This window comes from Convolutriloba macropyga, chromosome 9 (assembly GCF_964194025.1).
Source record: "Convolutriloba macropyga chromosome 9, txConMacr16.3, whole genome shotgun sequence".
NCBI classification, from domain to species: Eukaryota; Metazoa; Xenacoelomorpha; order Acoela; family Convolutidae; genus Convolutriloba; species Convolutriloba macropyga.
In genome coordinates, this window is record NC_134476.1 from 60,709,828 (window position 1) to 60,729,278 (window position 19,451).

Sequence of the window (19,451 nt, forward strand, 5' to 3'; positions counted from 1 at the left end):
CAAACAAGTAGTCTTTGCGAGCCAGCAGAATCACAGAATGAGTCTTGTAGTCTCGAGGGACAGAAACAAAAATACAAACGAAATTGGAAATAAATGCAAAAAGATTTTTCCAACATATAGAATTTTGCTTCTCTGAAAGCTTCTTCCTTTTAAAAAAACTGTGTTGGCCAATCCAACATATAGAGCTACCTCTCACTTCAGAGCAGAATAATTATATCAGCAGTTTTGAAAAAGTAGCCCTAATAGTTACGAATTAGTTGTGTTTAATTATGCCATCAAGAGTCGCATGTATGCTCATTTAGTTTTAAACTATCAGGTTTGAGCTGACGGAAATGTTGTTGTACCTTAAATTTTAGAAGGACAAAAAAAGAACATTCAGGAAAAGTTGAAAAAAAATTGCATCTTGTAGAAAAGAATGTGGAATTTTATTTTGGAAAAAACGTGCAGTAAGTGTGCACGATAAGTGGTTTCTAGTTTTCCGCAAATCCAGTGGAAAATTACAGTCAAATTGTCAAGGGATTAAAGTTACAGTATAGGCTGAAAATTTTACTGTTTTTTTCTTAGCTTACGTTTATTCTTAGCTAACGTTATGTGGCTATAAAAATAATTTTTGACAGAAAAACTAAACTTTTTTTCAGTATAATGTCTTCAGATCGTCCTATATGTCGATCAGAAAATCGTGAGCGGAAAAATTCCCAAAACTTAAAATTCGAGATTGATGGATTTTCCTTTACTGTTATATGCTAAAATCTGCCTATTCATAGCTGTAATATGGTACCATTCATTTTTCTGTAGGATTTTATATTTTGTTTTCCGATTTGGCCTGTAGAAAAAATGCAAGCTTAGCATAAGTCTTGCGCCATTTCTTAAGAAATTTTGGAACGAATTATTTGTCATTTTTGCAGTTTTTGATTTACAATTTTTTTTGAAATTGATATCAAGAACTGACTTTTTGTTTTGTAATTGTCTATTGTTCCGGCTAAATTATGGCATAAAGTCTAGTTTATTATTATGTAATGTATATAAAAAATCATTATGATATAGTAGTTGCTCTGCTTACACGCAGGTATGTTTCGGGACTTTATTATTTTCCCTGCAATTTAGATTGGCTCTTTAATCGAATCATCTGACCAGTTTCAATTCCTACCGAAGGGCATTCATCTGAGGCTGAGGTGAATCTTTTGAGAGATTACTTGTCCAATGTTTATCTCTTTTCATATATTTTGTAAAACCCATTTTTCAAAATTCGCTCAACAAAAAACATGGTAGGGGAACAATCAATAAGGTCTTCTTCTGCGCGCTTTTTTTTCCCTGTACTTCGTCTCGTCGAGAGAAAGGTTCCGATAAATTGTTTTTTTTTGTTCCGAGGAACTATATACTCAAATGGTTTCTTTTTTTAGTTAATTTTTGACCGATCGCTATATTAATCGTACAGCATAGAATATAAAATTTAAAAAGATTTTTTTTTCAATTTCGTGTTTTTCAACGGAGTTATCGAGCTTGAAAGTTTTGTGAATATTTGACCACTTCAGTTGTTTTTGTTCACATTTTCAGAATATTTGATCATTTTTTGTCAATTTTGCTCTAAAAATGTTAAACTTGTTAACAAACGTGTTAATGTATTCGGATTTTAAGTACCCAATAAAGTTGCAGAACAATTGGATCCAGAATTTTTGCTGACAATTTGTCTAAATTGTTCAAATAGTTAGCCTTTTTTCTATCAGAAATGCGCTTCTAAAACAAATTTTTGAATTTGATTTGTTTTTGTTCGCTCTGAGGTTGTTCAAGAATTAAATATTTTCTGTTTTTTTTTAATTTAGCTCCATAATTATCAGAAATTCGCCAGTTTTTGATATATTCACTTTTTCCGTAAAGTTTTGAATTCCGTTAAAATTTGGAACAATTGCCTGCGTTTAAAGAACCACAGCAAAAAGAGGCTAGGTATGGTCCATTCGGGGGGTTCGAATTCTGCTGGTTTTTTCTTTTCTCTCGCTAATGCTATAACACTGGAATGATTTAATCAACACTGTTTGCATAAAATTTTTTTGGAGATTTGGGTTTTGTTATTTTGTCGTCTTAAGGCTTACTCTCGCCAATGACGTGTCAGATTAGCGTCATATGGAGCTAAAGTTAATTTATATCTTCTTAATTGAAAGTTTATTGTTTTTTGACTTTCAAAAAATTTTTATTTGCAAAACAAAAAATACTTGGTTTTGAGATTTTTCTCTATTTTGCCTTAATTCTGTCATTTTTTTTATCAGTTCCAGCAGCGTTGTTGCATCATTTTATAGTGAATTACAATTTATGCGTCATTGCGTTTTACGTTGAACTACGAAATGGCATCAAAATAGTTCGCACATTAAAAATGCTTTTGTACAAAAATCAATTTTTTTCATTTTCTATGGTTTCAATCTGAAACGTGGTTATCGGAATCAGCGGCGGCTATCTTCAGGCAATCTGTAGGGTATGTTTATAGATTCGCGATACTTGTATGCTTCGCTACTGCTTTTGGGGACAAATTTTTACTCGCTGGTTGAAAATTCCGACATCAAAGGTTGTTTTGTTGATCCTGGATTCCCAAAGTCCGTTGATCTGTGCAAAAATGTAACAATTTTGGACACATTTACCAAAATTGACTTTTAACTTATTTGGAAATTTTTTGCAATGTTGCGTGCTTGGAGCAAGCATAATTGGTAAAAAAATACTAGAACTACAAAAATCGCAAAAATCTTGAAATTAAATTAAACTTAACCCAATAAGAACTTTCATTGGCCCTAACAACAAAACAGCAACGAAAGGGAGGTTTTTAAAGAAGCCAGAAAAATTCAAAAAATGGAATTTCAAATCAAACTATTAACTTTTTGCATCATTTTCTAGTGAATTACAATTTACTCGTCATTGCTTGCGTTTTACGTTTTCAGAATTGGTTTTTGGCTTTGAGAGTAAGAGTTTTTGATTTTCGTTCTTGTTAGTTTTTCCGCTTTTTTGTGCATTTTTCAAAATTGTATCACAACAATGACGTTGCAAAAAAGTGCAATTGATATTGTTTAAGGTTTTTGGGGAATAGGTTAGGTTTTAACAGCTTCGACGTCGTTTTTTTGACTGCATATTATTGTCGTCCTATTTGTGGTATATATTCTGGATAATGACAGGTTACAAGCTTCCTTTGGATGTACAGATTAAGCTATTTAAGGCTTTAAGTCCATAGCTATTGGTTTTTTTGGTTTTTTCAATTTTTTCTTATTTCTGTTAACTTAGATTCGATTCTGTTATCTTAGATTGAACAATGTCAGGTGGCATATTTTTTGGTGAAATGAATTTCAATTTTTTTAAATTTATTTGTTGATGTTTAAAATACTGGTTTCTGGCTTTGACTCTAAGAGCTTCATAAAAAATTTTAATTTTCGAGGAAATTTTGTCCAAATTTGAGTTTAATTTCAAGTGTCTTGTCATATAATAAAACTAAATGCAAATTGGCGTTGAGACCGAATTATATATATGTAATTTTAGTTTAGTTAATAGCTTAGGATTTTAATGGCATTCACACTTATTTTTAGCACATTTTTTTTTGAATTTTTCACTGTTTTGTTTTTGTTGCTCTTTCATTAGTCGTAAGACATATTCTGAAAAGCGAATAAACCAATGGCTTCTTCTGTAGTTATAAATGATTTAATGATTTCATTTGATAGTTAATGGTTTTCAGCTCTAAGAGCTTCATAAAAAATTTTAATTTTCGAGGAAATTTTGTCCAAATTTGAGTTTAATTTCAAGTGTCTTGTCATATAATAAAACTAAATGCAAATTGGCGTTGAGACCGAATTATATATATGTAATTTTAGTTTAGTTAATAGCTTAGGATTTTAATGGCATTCACACTTATTTTTAGCACATTTTTTTTTGAATTTTTCACTGTTTTGTTTTTGTTGCTCTTTCATTAGTCGTAAGACATATTCTGAAAAGCGAATAAACCAATGGCTTCTTCTGTAGTTATAAATGATTTAATGATTTCATTTGATAGTTAATGGTTTTCAGCACTTTAATTTTTTTTCCTTGTTCTTTTGTTGCCTAGTCTCATTAAGGTCAGGTCCCATATCTTGTTAAGAGAATTACAAGTTGATTTGATCATTTTAGTTTTTATGTGATGCTAATTTGACATTGTTTTTAAAAGGGTTTTTAAAAAATTATGCTTTGAGTTTATGCTTTGATTTAATATTTGGTTTTATTTCATTTTTTGTGTGTGTTGTATTGTAGTCTTGTTAATGGCATTATTCATCGGCCATCTATTTATTGTTTAAATCGTTTAATGGTTCGAGTTAAAACCGATCAATTCCACGTGAATTGTTTTTCTGGCTTTTACTGAAATTAACTAATATAATTATTTACTAAACCCAAGAGGTTAAGGCGTAGAGATGGCGGTGGATATGAGTAAATTCATATAATTAAAAAATGGTAGAAAGAATTGTTCGTTCTTTTGTAAATTCGGCTGACAGTTGTTAGGGTCAAGAAACGTTTTTGAACTTTGCGGTTATGCTTTACTGTTTGGTTACAGTGGCTTTGATGTTTTCAAATGTGCAGTTTTGAATTTGTTTGTCTTTTTGTCTGCCGTTTAAGTGTTAATTCTGATTTATGCGGCCCATAAAATAAGTGTTGTTCTTTTTCTTCAATAAATCGACACTTTCTGACTTGAAGAGTTTGTAATAAGTTCTGGAAATTTTGGCAAAGTTTATAGGAGACGAAATTCGTAACATGTAAGTGCATTTTATGTGATACTCAATCAGCTTAAGCTTAGTTATTGTTGAAATCTTGATTTGTACTTGAAATTTATTATTGTCCGGACAAATTTAACATTTCCAGTAAAGATCAAATGAATTCATAAAAGTGTAAGAGCAATATATGTTCCATGCTACATTTTTTGGTTTATGATGATGCTTGATCGTTTTATCGATCTGCTGCTCACACTTTTATGCTATTGTGATTTCATAAAATTATAATGTCAGCAAAAGCAAGATTGGCGATAAATTTTTGTAGCTCAGATTTTTGTGATTAAATTGGGCAAATATTTACAATTTGACCGTCTGTGAGTTGGTGTTTGGAACTATGAAGACGTCACGTCTGAAACCAGCGGCCGCTGTTGGGATTAAAATGAATGTAATTAAAGTTGAAAGATCTCTTAAATGCCCAGACACCTTTCCTGTAGTTTTATTATCACTACTCACCCTTGTATGGGTGTGGGTAGTTTAGAGAGATTAGAAAGTACAAGTTGCGCTAATTAAATTGGGCGACTATGACTAGGTAAAAGTTGATAGAATTGCGGAACTCGAAAAGGAGGCTAATATAGTCGAAAACCCAAACCAATCGAAAATTTCCATCGTTAATATCACTAAGTCGCCTCTCAAAAAAACTCCTCGCAATTGTCGAGTGCTAATTGTATCAAGTATATAATGAGTTAATATCGTGGTGAATTGATAGAGCGATAACTAACCGGGGTTAAGCGATAGGTGTTAAACTATTAGGGGTGAAAAAGTGGGGGGGGGGCATTTTTGGTTTCAATTTTTATAACTTCATTTTAGTCCGCAATATAACTTCATGATGAAGCTCTGATGTTGTGCTTATTTCATAGTATACCGCTCTGCTTATTAAACCCCCTCCCCGTTCTCTCTCCCTGAACAGGTATTTTAGCTCTTTGATAACCCTGTGTGAACAAAGTATTGCGTACCATTACAATGTTTACAATAACAATGGTCTATATAGCCTGTTCCGAAGTGGACCTAAACATGCACCGTTTTAAGACGGTAAAAACGTCTATTATAGATGATCTTGTTCTACAACGTGAAAGAGAAGAGTTGTTTTTGTTATGATTAGAATTTGGTCGGCTTAGTTGTCCTGAATTATAGAGATTAAGCTAGCAGTTCACTTTAGCTGCACACCAGGCAATAATTGTGATAATCAGTGTCATGCTGTAACATTTATGACTTGTATAAAAGTGAAACACTTTATATGGTACCAGAATGTGTATCTATTCCCTGTGGATTTGTAAGACTCAGATTGTTTAGATTATTTATATTCCCAAGTGGACTTTGAGTAATTGATATAAACTTTGATCAATATGATTTGCACCTTGATCAATGTGTCTGCGTGGGCTGTTGTTTCGGGTCTAATTTCATTCTATTGAACAGCATAGAATGTCACACAGACTACTACGTATTGATCAGCTGACCAGATCTTATGCCTGCTTTGTGATTTGTCTATAAACTGTACCTTATATGAATTCTTAATTTAGTTAAGAAAAAGTAGGTAATTTTTATGACAAAAGATGTCTCCGTAGGCTACTCTTTGTTGACTAATTTTATTACGTTAAAATTTGCGATTTGATTGTAATACGGCGAATAAGATTAACTGAGAAAGTTTCTTGGTGAAATAACCAATTACTTGTTTTTAATGATTTGTCAGGAAAATGTGCATTTAAAAAAAAACAAATTTACAGTTGGACAAGTCTGTATGTGAAAATTTTGATTTATAATTAGAGTTTGGATTATTTACTGTCCATCATGGCAACTAGACTACAGATTAGGCGCTGGTCAGATTGCGCGGTTTCATTGTGATAAATGAAAAACTCCTGTTTTTTATTTGCTCTCTGACGAAGTTATTTTTAACGTGTGTATTATTCAAAATTTTTGAATTTTGTCATTTACGTCATTGACTTTTTTCAGTTTTCCATTATTTAATTTGTTCTCTCATTCACAATTTTAAGCAGCTGGTGACGACAGTTTACTTCTAAGAGTCAAATGAAAAGTGCGCTTCATCTGAAAAAGCTGAATCTGATGTGTAATAACCTCTAATGCGGTCATTTGAAGCTCCTACCTTAGCTGTGCCTCTCCCCCTCCCCGATTGAAGCAGGCTAAAATGGATTTGTATCCCCATCAGTTGAGCTTCGAGAGCAACTTTTTTGACGTAATTTGGTAATGTTTTTATGCGATTTTTCAGCTGACTATCTTTCAGTGACCATCTTTCAGCTGACTATTTAACATTTCGAGTGTTATTTTTGCGTGATTTTCCTGATTGTATGATTAATTGCTCTCAAACGAAGTTTGTAGCAATTATATTAGTCCTGTCGGTCTTTTTTTTATGCGATTTTTCGCTTGACCAATTTTTCGTCTGACGCTTTTGACTTTTCGTCCTCAAAAACGGGATAAACAGGTAGCGCCCAGCGGGCATTAAGTGCTCTTAGAGCCTTTTAGCTCTGTTTCAGCTCAAACAGTTTTGGAGTCTTATACTTATGGTGTGAACAGCGGTTCTTAGAGGTTGAAGACCCCCCCCCCACTGCTGACCCCCCCACTAATGCCCCCCCACCGCCCTGTTGACCCCCCACCCCCACCCGACTGTCGCCACATCCATCGGCACCCCCGTGCACCCTCCCCCCACCCGTTGCTAGCTACTGACGAACAACCGCTAGCTAAAAACGCAAATTTATACTAATTTTCACACTTTTTTTTTCAAGATTTTTGAAAAATTTTGTCAGTTTTTTTCAGTTTTTTCAGCCCTAGGTGTCAAGGAATCCACTCTAGGATTTGATAATAGGTTATTTGAATAGTTTCTAGTGGTAATAGAATGGTTTCAACATTTCAACACTGCGAATTTTTTGCATTTTTTTAATAAATTTTGCAAATTTTTTCAATGTTTTTGAAAGTTTTTGTCGTTTTTTAGGTTTATCCAGCCTCAAGAGCCAAGGAACTTCCTCGAGGGTTTAATAATAGGTTACTATGTAGTTTTTAGAAGTAATGGAATCATTTTCAAGATTTAAACATCACGAATTTTAGCATTTTTTTGACAAAAATTGCTATATTTTCAAAATTTTTTGACATATATTTTCATTATTCAAGATTTTTCAGCCTCAGGGTTCAGACAACCTCCTGAAGGGTTTGATAATACGTTGCTGCATAGTTTCTAGTGGTAATAGAATGTTTTTCAACATTTGAACATCACGATTTTTAGCAATTGTTGGATAAAACTTGAATTTTTTTTCAATTTTTTCAAAATTTGTCATTATCTAAGTTCTTCCAGCCCCAAGAAACCTCGTATAGGCTTTGATAATAGGTTACTGAACAATTTTTTTGCGATAGAATAGTTATGAACTTTTTAATATCACAAATTTTATCGATTTTTTAATAAAACTTATGATTTTTTCAATTTTTTTTTTTTGAAATTTTTGTCATTTTATTTGCAGTTTTTGAGTCCTTTTTTGAGTTTAACGATTAATACTGGCCAACGAAGCTTTTTAAGTCTTGCAGATGGGTTACATGACAAAAATCCAGAGGCAAAAAATGTTCTTTGAACATTTTTGTCACTGCGAAATGTGGAAAATTTTCTTCTGAATTTTGCACTTTCAGTTTTTTATATGATTTAGTTACTAACAAGGCTAGAATCTCATGGAAAAAATTTCTAGCTCTCTCTCTCTTTCTCTCTGTGTGTATGTGTTGGTTGGCGTTTCTTTCCTTCTCTTTCTCGCTCATGTTTTACCTCGCACTCTCTCTCTCTCTCTCCTTAACTCTTTTGTTGACTTCAGCGGCTGTTATGTGGCGTGATAATATCGTCTATTACCCTAGCCTCACGCCTCTTCAATCAAGCGAAAGCTAACCTCACTAAACAGTGGCTAGGTGCTGACAACCGCCCGCCGGTCGTTTGAGAGCAATTCGCCCGACGTTAGTCGGTTATGTTCTAAATTGCTCTCATTCAGACTTTAATGTAGTCGACGAACTTTTCCGAATAGAAGTCACGTTAGAGATACGCAAAAACTAAGTTCTTTGAAAATTTTTATCGTGGTCTATATTGGGCTCGGATACATCTTTTCGGCCCCTTAGTAACATTATATTGCCTAACGGGCTAATACGAGGCGCACTTGAACCACAGCACTAGGTAGTTTGAGAGCAGTTTGACCGACCCCAGGCGGTGTTGAGATTTTTTAAGAAAAAATCTCAATAAACCTTCAACCCCAAAAGCGCAGTTCATCAATTTTTCATGCAGTTCGTTCAATACTTTGGTAGTTAAAATAGCCATTGTCAGCCTCTCAGTGACTATTTTTCAAGAACTTTCGTATTTTTCCAACTCGTTTTACCTTTCTATCACGTTTTCATTTTATATAAGTCACATAATACATGAGTCATTACGTTTGACTTCTGACCAACTCACTCACTGTTTCAACTGAATGGAATTTAAATTCTTTCTTTCACTGAATTACGCAGTGTAGTGAATACGGTCAAGGTAAAAAAGAGAAATCAAAACAAGCGGGATAAACTGATACAGCCCACCAGGCGTTGTATATTAGTTCATCGAGTTTATTAGAGCTATCACTACTTGGCATTAGTAATTAGTTCAATGCTCTTTATTTGGAGGCTAAATTAAGTATAATTTTGGAATTTAACTGAAACTGCACACCAAATTAGAACACTGTCATTTAGAAACAAATTCTGTCGGTTTTAATTTTTTTGTGTGTGTTTCAATCCCGATGTGTGGCGAGCGGATCAACGACGTCTCATTTTCGGCAATTTACCGGCCATGTTAATGTGTTATGTCATTTGTTACTATTATTGGTGTTTATTGGAATTCCGTGAATTGTTCATAAATGACTAAACGCTTTTTCTAATGACTTTTAAATATAATATTGAGGGCAATTTAGATTACTCTAATCCCTTTGATTATCACTACAGGTCTCACACTAATTCATTAAGGCTGCAAGTATTACACTATGGCGACCAAAATGAAAAGGGTGATCTGAATTTTTTTCGAGACATTTTGCATAGTTGTAATATAATGCGTCAGCAATTGCATCAAATCATTTTTCTGTATCTCTCGCTACCTATGTTTTGCAGCACGCACATCTTTTGCTATTTGCCGGCCATGTTTTTCATCCAAGATCTAAGTGCCATTTTTAAAAACTTGGGCACTTCACGACCCATCCTGCTATTTTCAATTGCTCTGTCAAAGTTTGTAGCTTTTTATTAAATCTGTGGTCTTTATACAATTTTGTTTGATGGATTTTTGAGCTTTTACTTTTATCATATCAAATGGTGTGTATCGCTTGAATATTCATTTTTGCGTGATTTCAATTACTATATTAGGGTCAATTAATGTGACTCTTCAAAAAGGACTTTTATAGCAAATTTTTTGTCATCGAACGATATCTGCTCATAATTGAAGTAACTCGTGGAAAGTTTTTTGTTCCAATACCCGTTTTATTCTCAGCACTACTTTGTAATAAATCAAAGAATTTTTTCCCGGTCCACTTGTGGGGGGAGGAACTATATACTCAAATGGGCTTTTTCTTGCTCAGTCGATTTTGGCCGAGCGATATATTCATCGTAGAGAATTGAGACTGGTATCATTAGAAAGCCCGTCGGGCATAGAATATAGAAATAGAAAGATATTTTTGATTTTCGTTTTTTTTACAGGGAGTTATGGAGGTTTAATTTTTTTGAGTAGTAACCGAAATTTCGTTGTTTCATTTTCTGTTTTTGTTGACCAAATTGTCGTCAGTGTTGCTAAAAATTTGTTAACATTATAAAATTTCATAGATTTTACTGTTAGGGATAGAGGAGGCTTGAAGATTCATTTTTATTATAGTCGTTGATTAAAATTTCTGCTAAGTTTTTCGAATTTGTCTTTCAATCAAAAAAGACTCCAAATAAGTTTTTTATCCCATTTTTCCGGAAGTAGAGACCCAACATCTGTCACAATCGTTGAAAGTTCCTCAAAAAACCAGTTGTACTTTCACTTTCTGTAGGAATCTTCTGGAATTCAAGTTTTTGCAGTTTTTTAAAAATACAAACCAATAATTATAGACAATACATCAATTATTTTTGGTTTTTTGAAATATTTGGTTTTCGTTTTCTACTTGATCCAATTTGCAAACATATGGAATAATAAATTGTTCTGTTGGACGCGAAGTTTATCGGGGCTGGTTTCGGCTCATTTTGGATTCTTAAAATCAAATAATTATTCGTTCAGGCCGTAATGGGCACCTGCAGTAAAAAAACCTTCCCAAAAAAACCTTTGAGAGCAATTAGCCCGCCGTTAGTCGGTTGCTATTGGTATTTGGTGTTTGTTTGGTATTGTTATTGACCGTTTCGTCTTTGTAGCTGAATCATTATTTCTGCGAGGTTTTCCCATTTAGAATTTCTGTAAGTTCTATGGGTATGGTTCTGCGACGCTGCACCGAGGAATGCTTGAAACGGTAGGTATTCATGGTTTAAGAGCGTTCTTGGACCCCCATTTTATCCTTGCCCTCTGACGCTAGTCTTGGTGCTCTTAAGCCAGCTACATCCCAAGCCAATACCTCGCCTGTTGTTCGGGAGCAATTCGTGCGGTGGTGTTCGGTTATGCACTTTTGTTTTGTTAAATATATATATATATATATATATATATATATATATTTTTGGTAAGTGGTATCCAAAGTCGATCTGTATCTATTCTGTTTCGGCCCCCAGTGTTTTTTATGACCCCCAGTTACAAATTATATGCTGTTATATAGCACGTTAATATGTAAGAAAATAGCGCCTGGGGTCATAAAGGATTTATGCTTACTAAGCGGGGGGGGGGGGGGACAGAATAGATAGTCGTTGTTTAATAGCCGCCCTCAGCTTCTCAGCACCCTATTGTTGCGCTCCTTTTTTACAATTGAAAGAATTTATTGTATTTGGGCGTTGTCTTTTTTTAAGATCTGTTAACACATTTTCTTGATTTTTGAAGTCAAATTGGAGTCGTGATTTTGGTCACGCCGAAACAAGAAGTGGAGCGAAAAAGCGAGTGGTTTTGCGGCGTGAAATTTTTTCGAGTGAGAAAACGGTGTTTGAACAAAAATTCGCTTTCTCGCTAGTGGTTTTTTGTTCACATGCGGCAATTTCACTTTGATTTTTGCTGTTTTTTTTTTAAATTTTTTGGATCGGATTTTTTTTTCTAAATGGTTTTCCCAATCCATTCATAGTCCGTTTTGGGTCTAATTTTCTGTTTAGTCAATGAAAATTCTTTGAATTGTACGTCAGGACTTGTCCTGCTATGTTTTTTTAACTCGTACTAAAATGTTTCGCTTTACTTTAGTTCACAGCTTGTTCAACATTTTGCGTGCAATCTCTTTGACTTCTCTAATTCAGTTTTATTCTTGGCTCATTCTGATTAAAGTGCTTTTAAGCATCAGTTACTCATCAAGACAATCTATAATGAACGGAGTCATATGAAAAAGAAATCAAAAATAGAAACGGGATAATCCCATCAAAGCACAATGGTTATGGTTCTTCTGTATGTTGGATCAGAAAATTTTTGAAATAAAGCTCAGGACTTGTCTTTTCAACTTTAGCCTCTGCCTCTTTTGACGGTACAGTTTGTATCTGGAGTAGAGACGAGACAACTGATGGATTGGAAGTAGTTGCCACTATAGAGGGACACGAGAATGAAGTCAAGTCTGTTGCCTGGAACTCCTCTGGCAATTTACTCGCCACATGTGGAAGGGACAAAACTGTTTGGGTATGCTAATACATTTTGAAAACGTTTTCAATATATTAATAGGAATGGTTATTGTACTTTGTCGAGTATGTTTCTGAGACCCGTCAAACAAAAAGGAACGCAATTTTTGGACAACTTTCGCTCACCCAAAAATTTATTTCGAAATGAAAGAGAAAAGTAAGTTGCGCTCATTTGCGTACCCGAGACAGTTGAAGTGTTATAAGCTTCTATTTAAAATTATGCAAAATGTTATTTTTATGCGTTATCTATTCAGATATTTGAAAAATTCACTAATTATCGGAAAATTTGTATTTTGCTGTAGGCCTAAAACGTAATGATGTCGGCCTAGAACGTAAAAGCGGCAGGCCTAGAACGTAAAAGATTTAATGATGGTATCTTTGAGCCCTAGTACTTATAGGGGTTTCTGACGTTAGTTCATTTAATCAAATAGTGAAAATTTTGCAATATTTTTCCTACTGGATTTTTAATCTCGCTTCAACAGGACAAGATGATTTTTGATGGTTATTTGGTTTTGTCAAGTTTTAAAATTGTGTAATATCCATCTTCTTTTTAGAGTTTCGGTTTAAATCAAATACCTTTTTTCATTACCAATTATCAAATGCGTACAAATTTTTAACCGATGAGTTGGAAAACAATGTTTTTTTTTCCGGAAACAACAATGTTGATCAGTGTTTTATTGAACATTTGTAGCAATTATTTCACGTACTGCAGGTTTTTTTGCTGCGATCGATTTGGCTTCTTATAGTTTCTTTTTGGTGCTATAGATTGGGTCGCTTTTGTGCTCGGAAGCCTTTTCTTCAAATTTTTTTGTAGGAAATTTTATTCGGGCGCGTCAATTGGCAGCATTCTACGGCAAAAGTAAAATAGAAAATGTTTCGAGGATACTAAAAGAAATCGTATAATAATGGATGGATAAAAAGTGAAGCTATGATTTGCTGGATCTATCGATCCTGTCGCAGCTTAGTGGGCACACAACTTTTTATTCCCCTTGGTGCACGGGCTATTTTAACATAGTTAGGTGGTATATTATTACATAAGTTGAAAGTGTGGGGCATTAAAAACACTAGGGGGAACTATTGCAGATTATGTTGAAATATTTTATTTTAGAGAAGCATAATAATTCTTTGTTGCTAATACCATAAAACTGATTGGTTCGGTCAAAATTGTGTTCGTGCTTAATATTGAAAATTCTGTATCTTAGATCAAAAGTCGAGTCAAATTGACTCAAATTGGTATGATTTATTTGGAAAATTGTTTCAGGTTATAAATATAATCCCAGGTTGTATGGTTGTTAACCTCAAAAAAGCTCTCACAAATTGTAAACGTTTTTACATTTGATCAATCAAGTTTTGTTTTTGAATAACGGAAATTGTTTTTGAAAACAGAAAAAGAAAAGGTTGATACATTTTTCAGTTGATTCAAGCTCAAAATTGTTGAGAGATCATACGACCGTTTAAAAGTTCAGCAGATAGATTAGAAAAAGATATCAAATTTACACTTAGAAATTCAAAACAAAAGTGTAATTTTCATCGAAAATTGATTTTTACTCTGCCTTTTTTCCGGCTGTTTAATTTTTTGATTTAAGTGCTTATTTTGAATTGTGATACCGTCATTTGAATTTTTACGGTAATTATTTGTAGCTTCCTGAGTGTAATTAATTGCTCTCGAACGAGGTTCTTATCAATTATTGTGAACGTGTTGGTCTTTTTTATGAAAATTTTTCGCTTAACCATTTTTGCGCTTTTCCTCTAGAGCATTTTTTGACTTCTCAAGTGACTTTTTTACGCTTCCGCTCTTCATTTTTGAGTAATCTCTATTGCTAGCACTCCGAAGAAAAGCTTTTTGCTATTATAAAAATCGGTTGCAGCAAAAGAAGGGCCTGATAGCCGAGTGGGCAGTGCATATGGTTATGGCTCAAGGCGGGGTCAAATGATCCGAATCCCGGCGGGGACAAATGTAGGGGTCATTCTAAGCCTAGTTATTTTTTGTTTATCAAAAATTTCTCTTTCTCGGTACTGTTTTTTTTGTTCAAAAACTTTGATTTTCTGCCTTTTTAACAATTTTTTTTTTGGAAATGGTTTTTCCAATTCACTCATAGTCCGTTCTATGTCTAGTTTTGTCAATTTAGTTTAGTCTTTGTTAAGTCAAGGAAAATTATTTGAATTGTACGTCAGGACTTGTCCTGCTTCGTTTTTATTTCGTCGTCAAGATTTTTGTTTCGACCATATGAAGTCATAACCACTAGAAATCTGCTTTTTGTTCATTCGTTCATGCAATTTCAATTGAAGTGCGTGCGTGACGTCATTTTGCACTCTTAGAGCAAGTTTTTGTTCGATCGCCTGATTAAGTTTTTGGTCACACGCGACTTACCTTACTCTCAATGACTTCCTCACTTTGAAATTGACTTTTCTTTACTTGACTTCAAAGAGATAAGATCAAGTGAATGTGTGTCACTCTAAATGAAGGTTATTTGAGAGCAGCTATTAGAGGCAGGAATAACTCATACAGATTCTTTATCAAAATATGACATCTCGTCCTTTAATGAAAAGAATATTTTTTTGGTCTGTCTTTACTGTTTTTTGCAGTCTGCAGATCTACGCAGCTTTTTTCTGGCAATCTGCCAGCCATGTTTAATTAGTTGCTCTTGAATAAAGTTTTTAACAGCTGTGATAGCGAGCTATCTGTGGCCTTCTCTTGCTATATTCCATTTTGTCAAGATTTTTCTACGACCAATTTGTCCTCTGACCACTTTTGAAGTAACTTTATTGTGCATAATTTCTCGATTTTTTCGTGTTGAATGGCTCTCAGTCAGAGTTTGAAGCAGCTTAATTTTATCGTAATTTAGGTCCTCATGAATAGTCTGGTGGCAAGTGCGTCTAAGTCTATTTCAGTTGTCAACAAAACCACTTGAATCTCCCTTTGTTAATACCTTCCTCTGTTGAAGCAATAGTAAAAAGATATCCACCACCCTCTGTCGTTTGAGAGCAATTCGTCCGGCGTTAGTCGGTTATGTTTAGTTTTTTTTTCGTATATAATTTAATGCTACTGCTTAGAAAATCATTTTCTTAGCCGTTTTGTGAGATTAAGGCAGAATTATAAATTATTGAGCGTTCTTGTGTTACTATAGAAGAGAAAATAAAGGGTGACTCTTTTATTAACATTTTTGGAAAACTGTTTTTGACAAAAATAGCCTGATAAATGCTAACTCGAGCCAAGATTTGAGAGAATGATAAAACACAGAGACGTGAATTTTGTTTAAGACGTAAAAAAATATTTAAGTTATTGGACGAGGAATATAATTTATTGTGCTTTAATTATCATTTCAAGACGAACATTGATCTTTCTAGTATAAAGTTTAGTTTTACGTATAAAGTCATATACTCATCGGTGCTGCTCCGTTTTGTAATTTTGATTTGACAAATTGAAAACGATTTCAACGAGTACAAGGATTAAAGCAATAAGAAAATTCTAAACTTGTCTAAAATGCACGTACACGCGTCTATTTGAAAAATATGGTGACCTTCAAGACTAGCTAGCTGTTAAAAATTAGAAATTTTAAATGTTCTAAGAATTCAACTATTCTTGTGTTCATATTCTTGTGTTACGAGTTCATATCCGTGTGTGCTATTTCTGTCCATAAGATAAACTTGCTATAAAAGCAAAGTTGAAATTGGTTGAGGGTATTTTTCAGCTACGTCGTTTCAGAGTGCAAAGTCTATTGGGTATACAAGCAAGAAATCTAACAGATCTAATTAAATGAAAACTGAAGATTGTTATTTCAACCGATTATGAGTCTGTCTGGGGAAGAGAATACAGGAAGGGACGAGAATGAAGGCTTGTTGTGGTTGATTGTCCTTGGTCACTTTCATGAAGCGTGAATTTGTTGATGTTTATGAAATAACTTTCAGCAATTGATCCTGTTGTATCTGCACGTCTCGCAAATAGGTTTTGCTAATGTGAGAATTGAGACGTTTTCATTTGGTTTTGTACTACGAGTTCAAATCAATAAAAAAATATTAAGTGGAGTGAGCTGCAGTCTATAAGACGGTAATTTATAAGTTCTTGACGAATTTTTCATCATTTGGTCGTTCATTTGATGCTGCTTTAGAAGTATCTGCGAAAGTTTTTAAATCAAGGAGGATCGGCAGTATGCGGCAGAAGGTGACCTTCTCGTCCACAAACTTCTTTAATGAAAAATGTGTTCTCTTCAAAGTTAGAATTGATAATCATGTCAAGCTGAAGAACTTCAAGAAATCAGGAAACTTAATCTAGGAAATTAGTCAGACAAATGCTCTGAATTGTTCAACAAAAAATTAAAATTTGCTCGGTTTAACGGCACAAAAAGTATAACGAGAAGTAGCATTTTATAGTCCAATAAGAGGACATTTCAATAGTCAGAGAATATTTAAACATTACGAAAGATTTTAAGGCTGTCACTTTGCGGTTCTCTAAGAAAATGATTATAAAAGCGTCTCCATCTCCAGAAAGTCAATTTTCTTTCATTCAAAGCACTGAATGGCACTGGTGCGCTGTCTTTTTTTAAAAGGTTGTTCACATTTTTTCATAATTTTTGAACTCAATTTGGAGTCGTGATTTTGGTCAGGTCGAATCTGGAAATGGAGTGTTCTGACTTTAATTTTAAAGTAGAGGGAGAAAACAAAGTTGGAACAAAAATTGGTTCTTTCAATTGATTTTCGTTCACGTGCGGCAATTTCACTCTGATTTTTATACTGTTTTTTAATAGCCACCCTCATCTTCTCAGCCGGCTATTATAGCGCTCCTATTTTTTACTATTCAAAAAATTTGAATTGTATTGGGGCGCTGTTTTTTTTGAAAGATCTGTTCAAACATTTTCATGATTTTTGAAGTCAAATTGAAGTAGTGATTTTGATCACGCCGAAACAGGAAATGGAGAGAAAAAGCGAGTGGTTTTGCGGCGTCAATTTTTTTCGCTCTAATTTTCAAGTAGAGTGAGAAAACGGTGTTTTAACAAAAAATCGGTTCCTCGGTAGCGGTTTTTTGTTCACATGCGGCAATTTCACTGTGATTTTTACTAATTTTTCGATTTTTTGGATCGGATTTTTTCTAAATGATTTTCCCAATCCATTCAGAGCTCATTCTAGGCCTAGTTTTTTGTTTGAATTTCTCGCTAGTGGTTTTTTTGTTCAGATGCGGCATTTTGACATTGATTTTCTGTTTTTTTTTTCTTTTTTTTTGATCTGATTTTTTTAAAATGGTTTTCTCAATTCACTCATAGTCCATTCTAGGTCTAGTTTTTCTGTTTAGTCTATGAAAAGTCTTTCAATTGTACGTCAGGACTTGTCCTGCTATGTTTTTTACTTCGTCGAACTTTTTTTCGCTTTACCCATTTTGCCGCTTTTTCGACATTTTGCGTGAAATCTAGACTTCTCTAGGCTAGTTTCACTCTTCTGTCATTCTGCTCAAAGTCCTTTTAAACAGCAGCTGCTCAGCAAAGCAATGAAGAGAGTCAGTATAAAAAAATCAAAGTCAAATAGAAACGGGATAAGCCCGTTTTTAGATGCCTGGTACTTGAACTTTCTCATAAGTTTTAGTTACTATCTGTAATGCTTATTGGTATTGATACTAGACCCTGTAGCCTCTCACTGAGAGACAGGAGTATGTTCAATTACGAAATGACATCAAAATAAATCGCACTTAAAAATGTTTTTGTACAAAAATCAATGTTTGTTGACATTTTCTTTTTCAATCCCAATAGAGTTATGGGAATCAACGGCGGCTATTTTTTGGCAATCTACTGGGTATGTTTAATTTTGTTTTTTTTTCTGATTGGTTCTATTCATAAATGCAATCCTATTCATTTTAGATCCGGTTTTTTGTTTTGTTTACTGACAAATCTTTGAATCATAAGTCAGGAAGTTTACTACTATGTTTATTAATTCGTTTTACGTTTCGGTCACGTTTTTAATGCTCTCGAACGAAGTTCGAAGCAATAAAAGTTAAAGCGTGTGTCTTGTTTTGCGCAAATTTATTGATTTTGTGCTAGAGCATCCTTTGACTTCCTGAGTGACTTTTTCACGCTTGATTTCTTTATGTTTTAGTGATTCAAGTTGCGCTCCATCTGAAATATATTTTGTTGCTAATATAAAAGAGCTTTTAAGCTAACAAGAATCAGTCTCATTGCTGCGTAGTGGTGAAGATGATGGATTGGAGTCCTGGATGTCCGGTGTTGGAAACACTTGAATAGTGATTTACGTTAATTGGTTGATGTCACGACTTTCACTTTTGAATCGATCTTTTCATAACGGTGTTCGTCCGAGTGCTTAAGTGGGCAAAATTGTTGCACTCTTAAGAAGGATCTAAGTTCAATTCTTTTTTCATCATTTCAAGAAGATTTTGTAATAGCCGCCCCCATCTTCTCAGCCGGCTATTATAGCGCTCCTATTTTTTTACTATTCAAAAAATTTGAAATGAATTGGGGCGCTGTCTTTTTTAAAAAGTTCTGTTTACACATTTTCCTTATTTTTGAAGTCATATTGGAGTAGTGATCTTGGTCACGCCGAAACAGGAAGTGGAGCGGAAAAGCGAGTGGTTTTACGACGTGAAATTTTTGCTCTAATTTTAAAGTAGAGTGGGAGAACGGTGTTTGAACAAAAATGTGCTTTCTCGCTATTGGTTTTTTGTTCACATGCGGCAATTTCACTTTGATTAACTGGTTTTTCGATTTTTTTAAATGGTTTTCCCAATCCATTCATAGTCTGTTTTAGGTCTAGTTTTGTGTTTAGTCAATGCAAATTCTTTGAATTGTACGTCAGGACTTGTCCTGCTACGTTTGACTTGTCCTGCTAGAATTTTGGAAAAATTCGTCAGTCTACGTGAATTAAAATACGATTTATCAAGAACCTGTACATGGTCAATCAAATGTCGCTGTGCCGTTTGCAGATGTTGAACGTATCTTC

At 34.0% G+C, this 19,451-nt stretch overlaps 1 protein-coding gene across 2 annotated transcripts in view; it reads left to right on the forward strand.

Moving 5' to 3' along the window:
• LOC142345508 (putative cytosolic iron-sulfur protein assembly protein Ciao1) overlaps positions 1-19,451 on the forward strand; it is a 53,050-nt gene that overhangs the window by 15,466 nt on the left and 18,133 nt on the right. For both annotated transcript variants that reach the window (XM_075397582.1, XM_075397581.1), the window contains exon 4: positions 12,347-12,513. In XM_075397582.1, the coding sequence (XP_075253697.1) occupies positions 12,347-12,513 (167 nt within the window). The remainder of the gene's footprint in view (positions 1-12,346; positions 12,514-19,451) is intronic.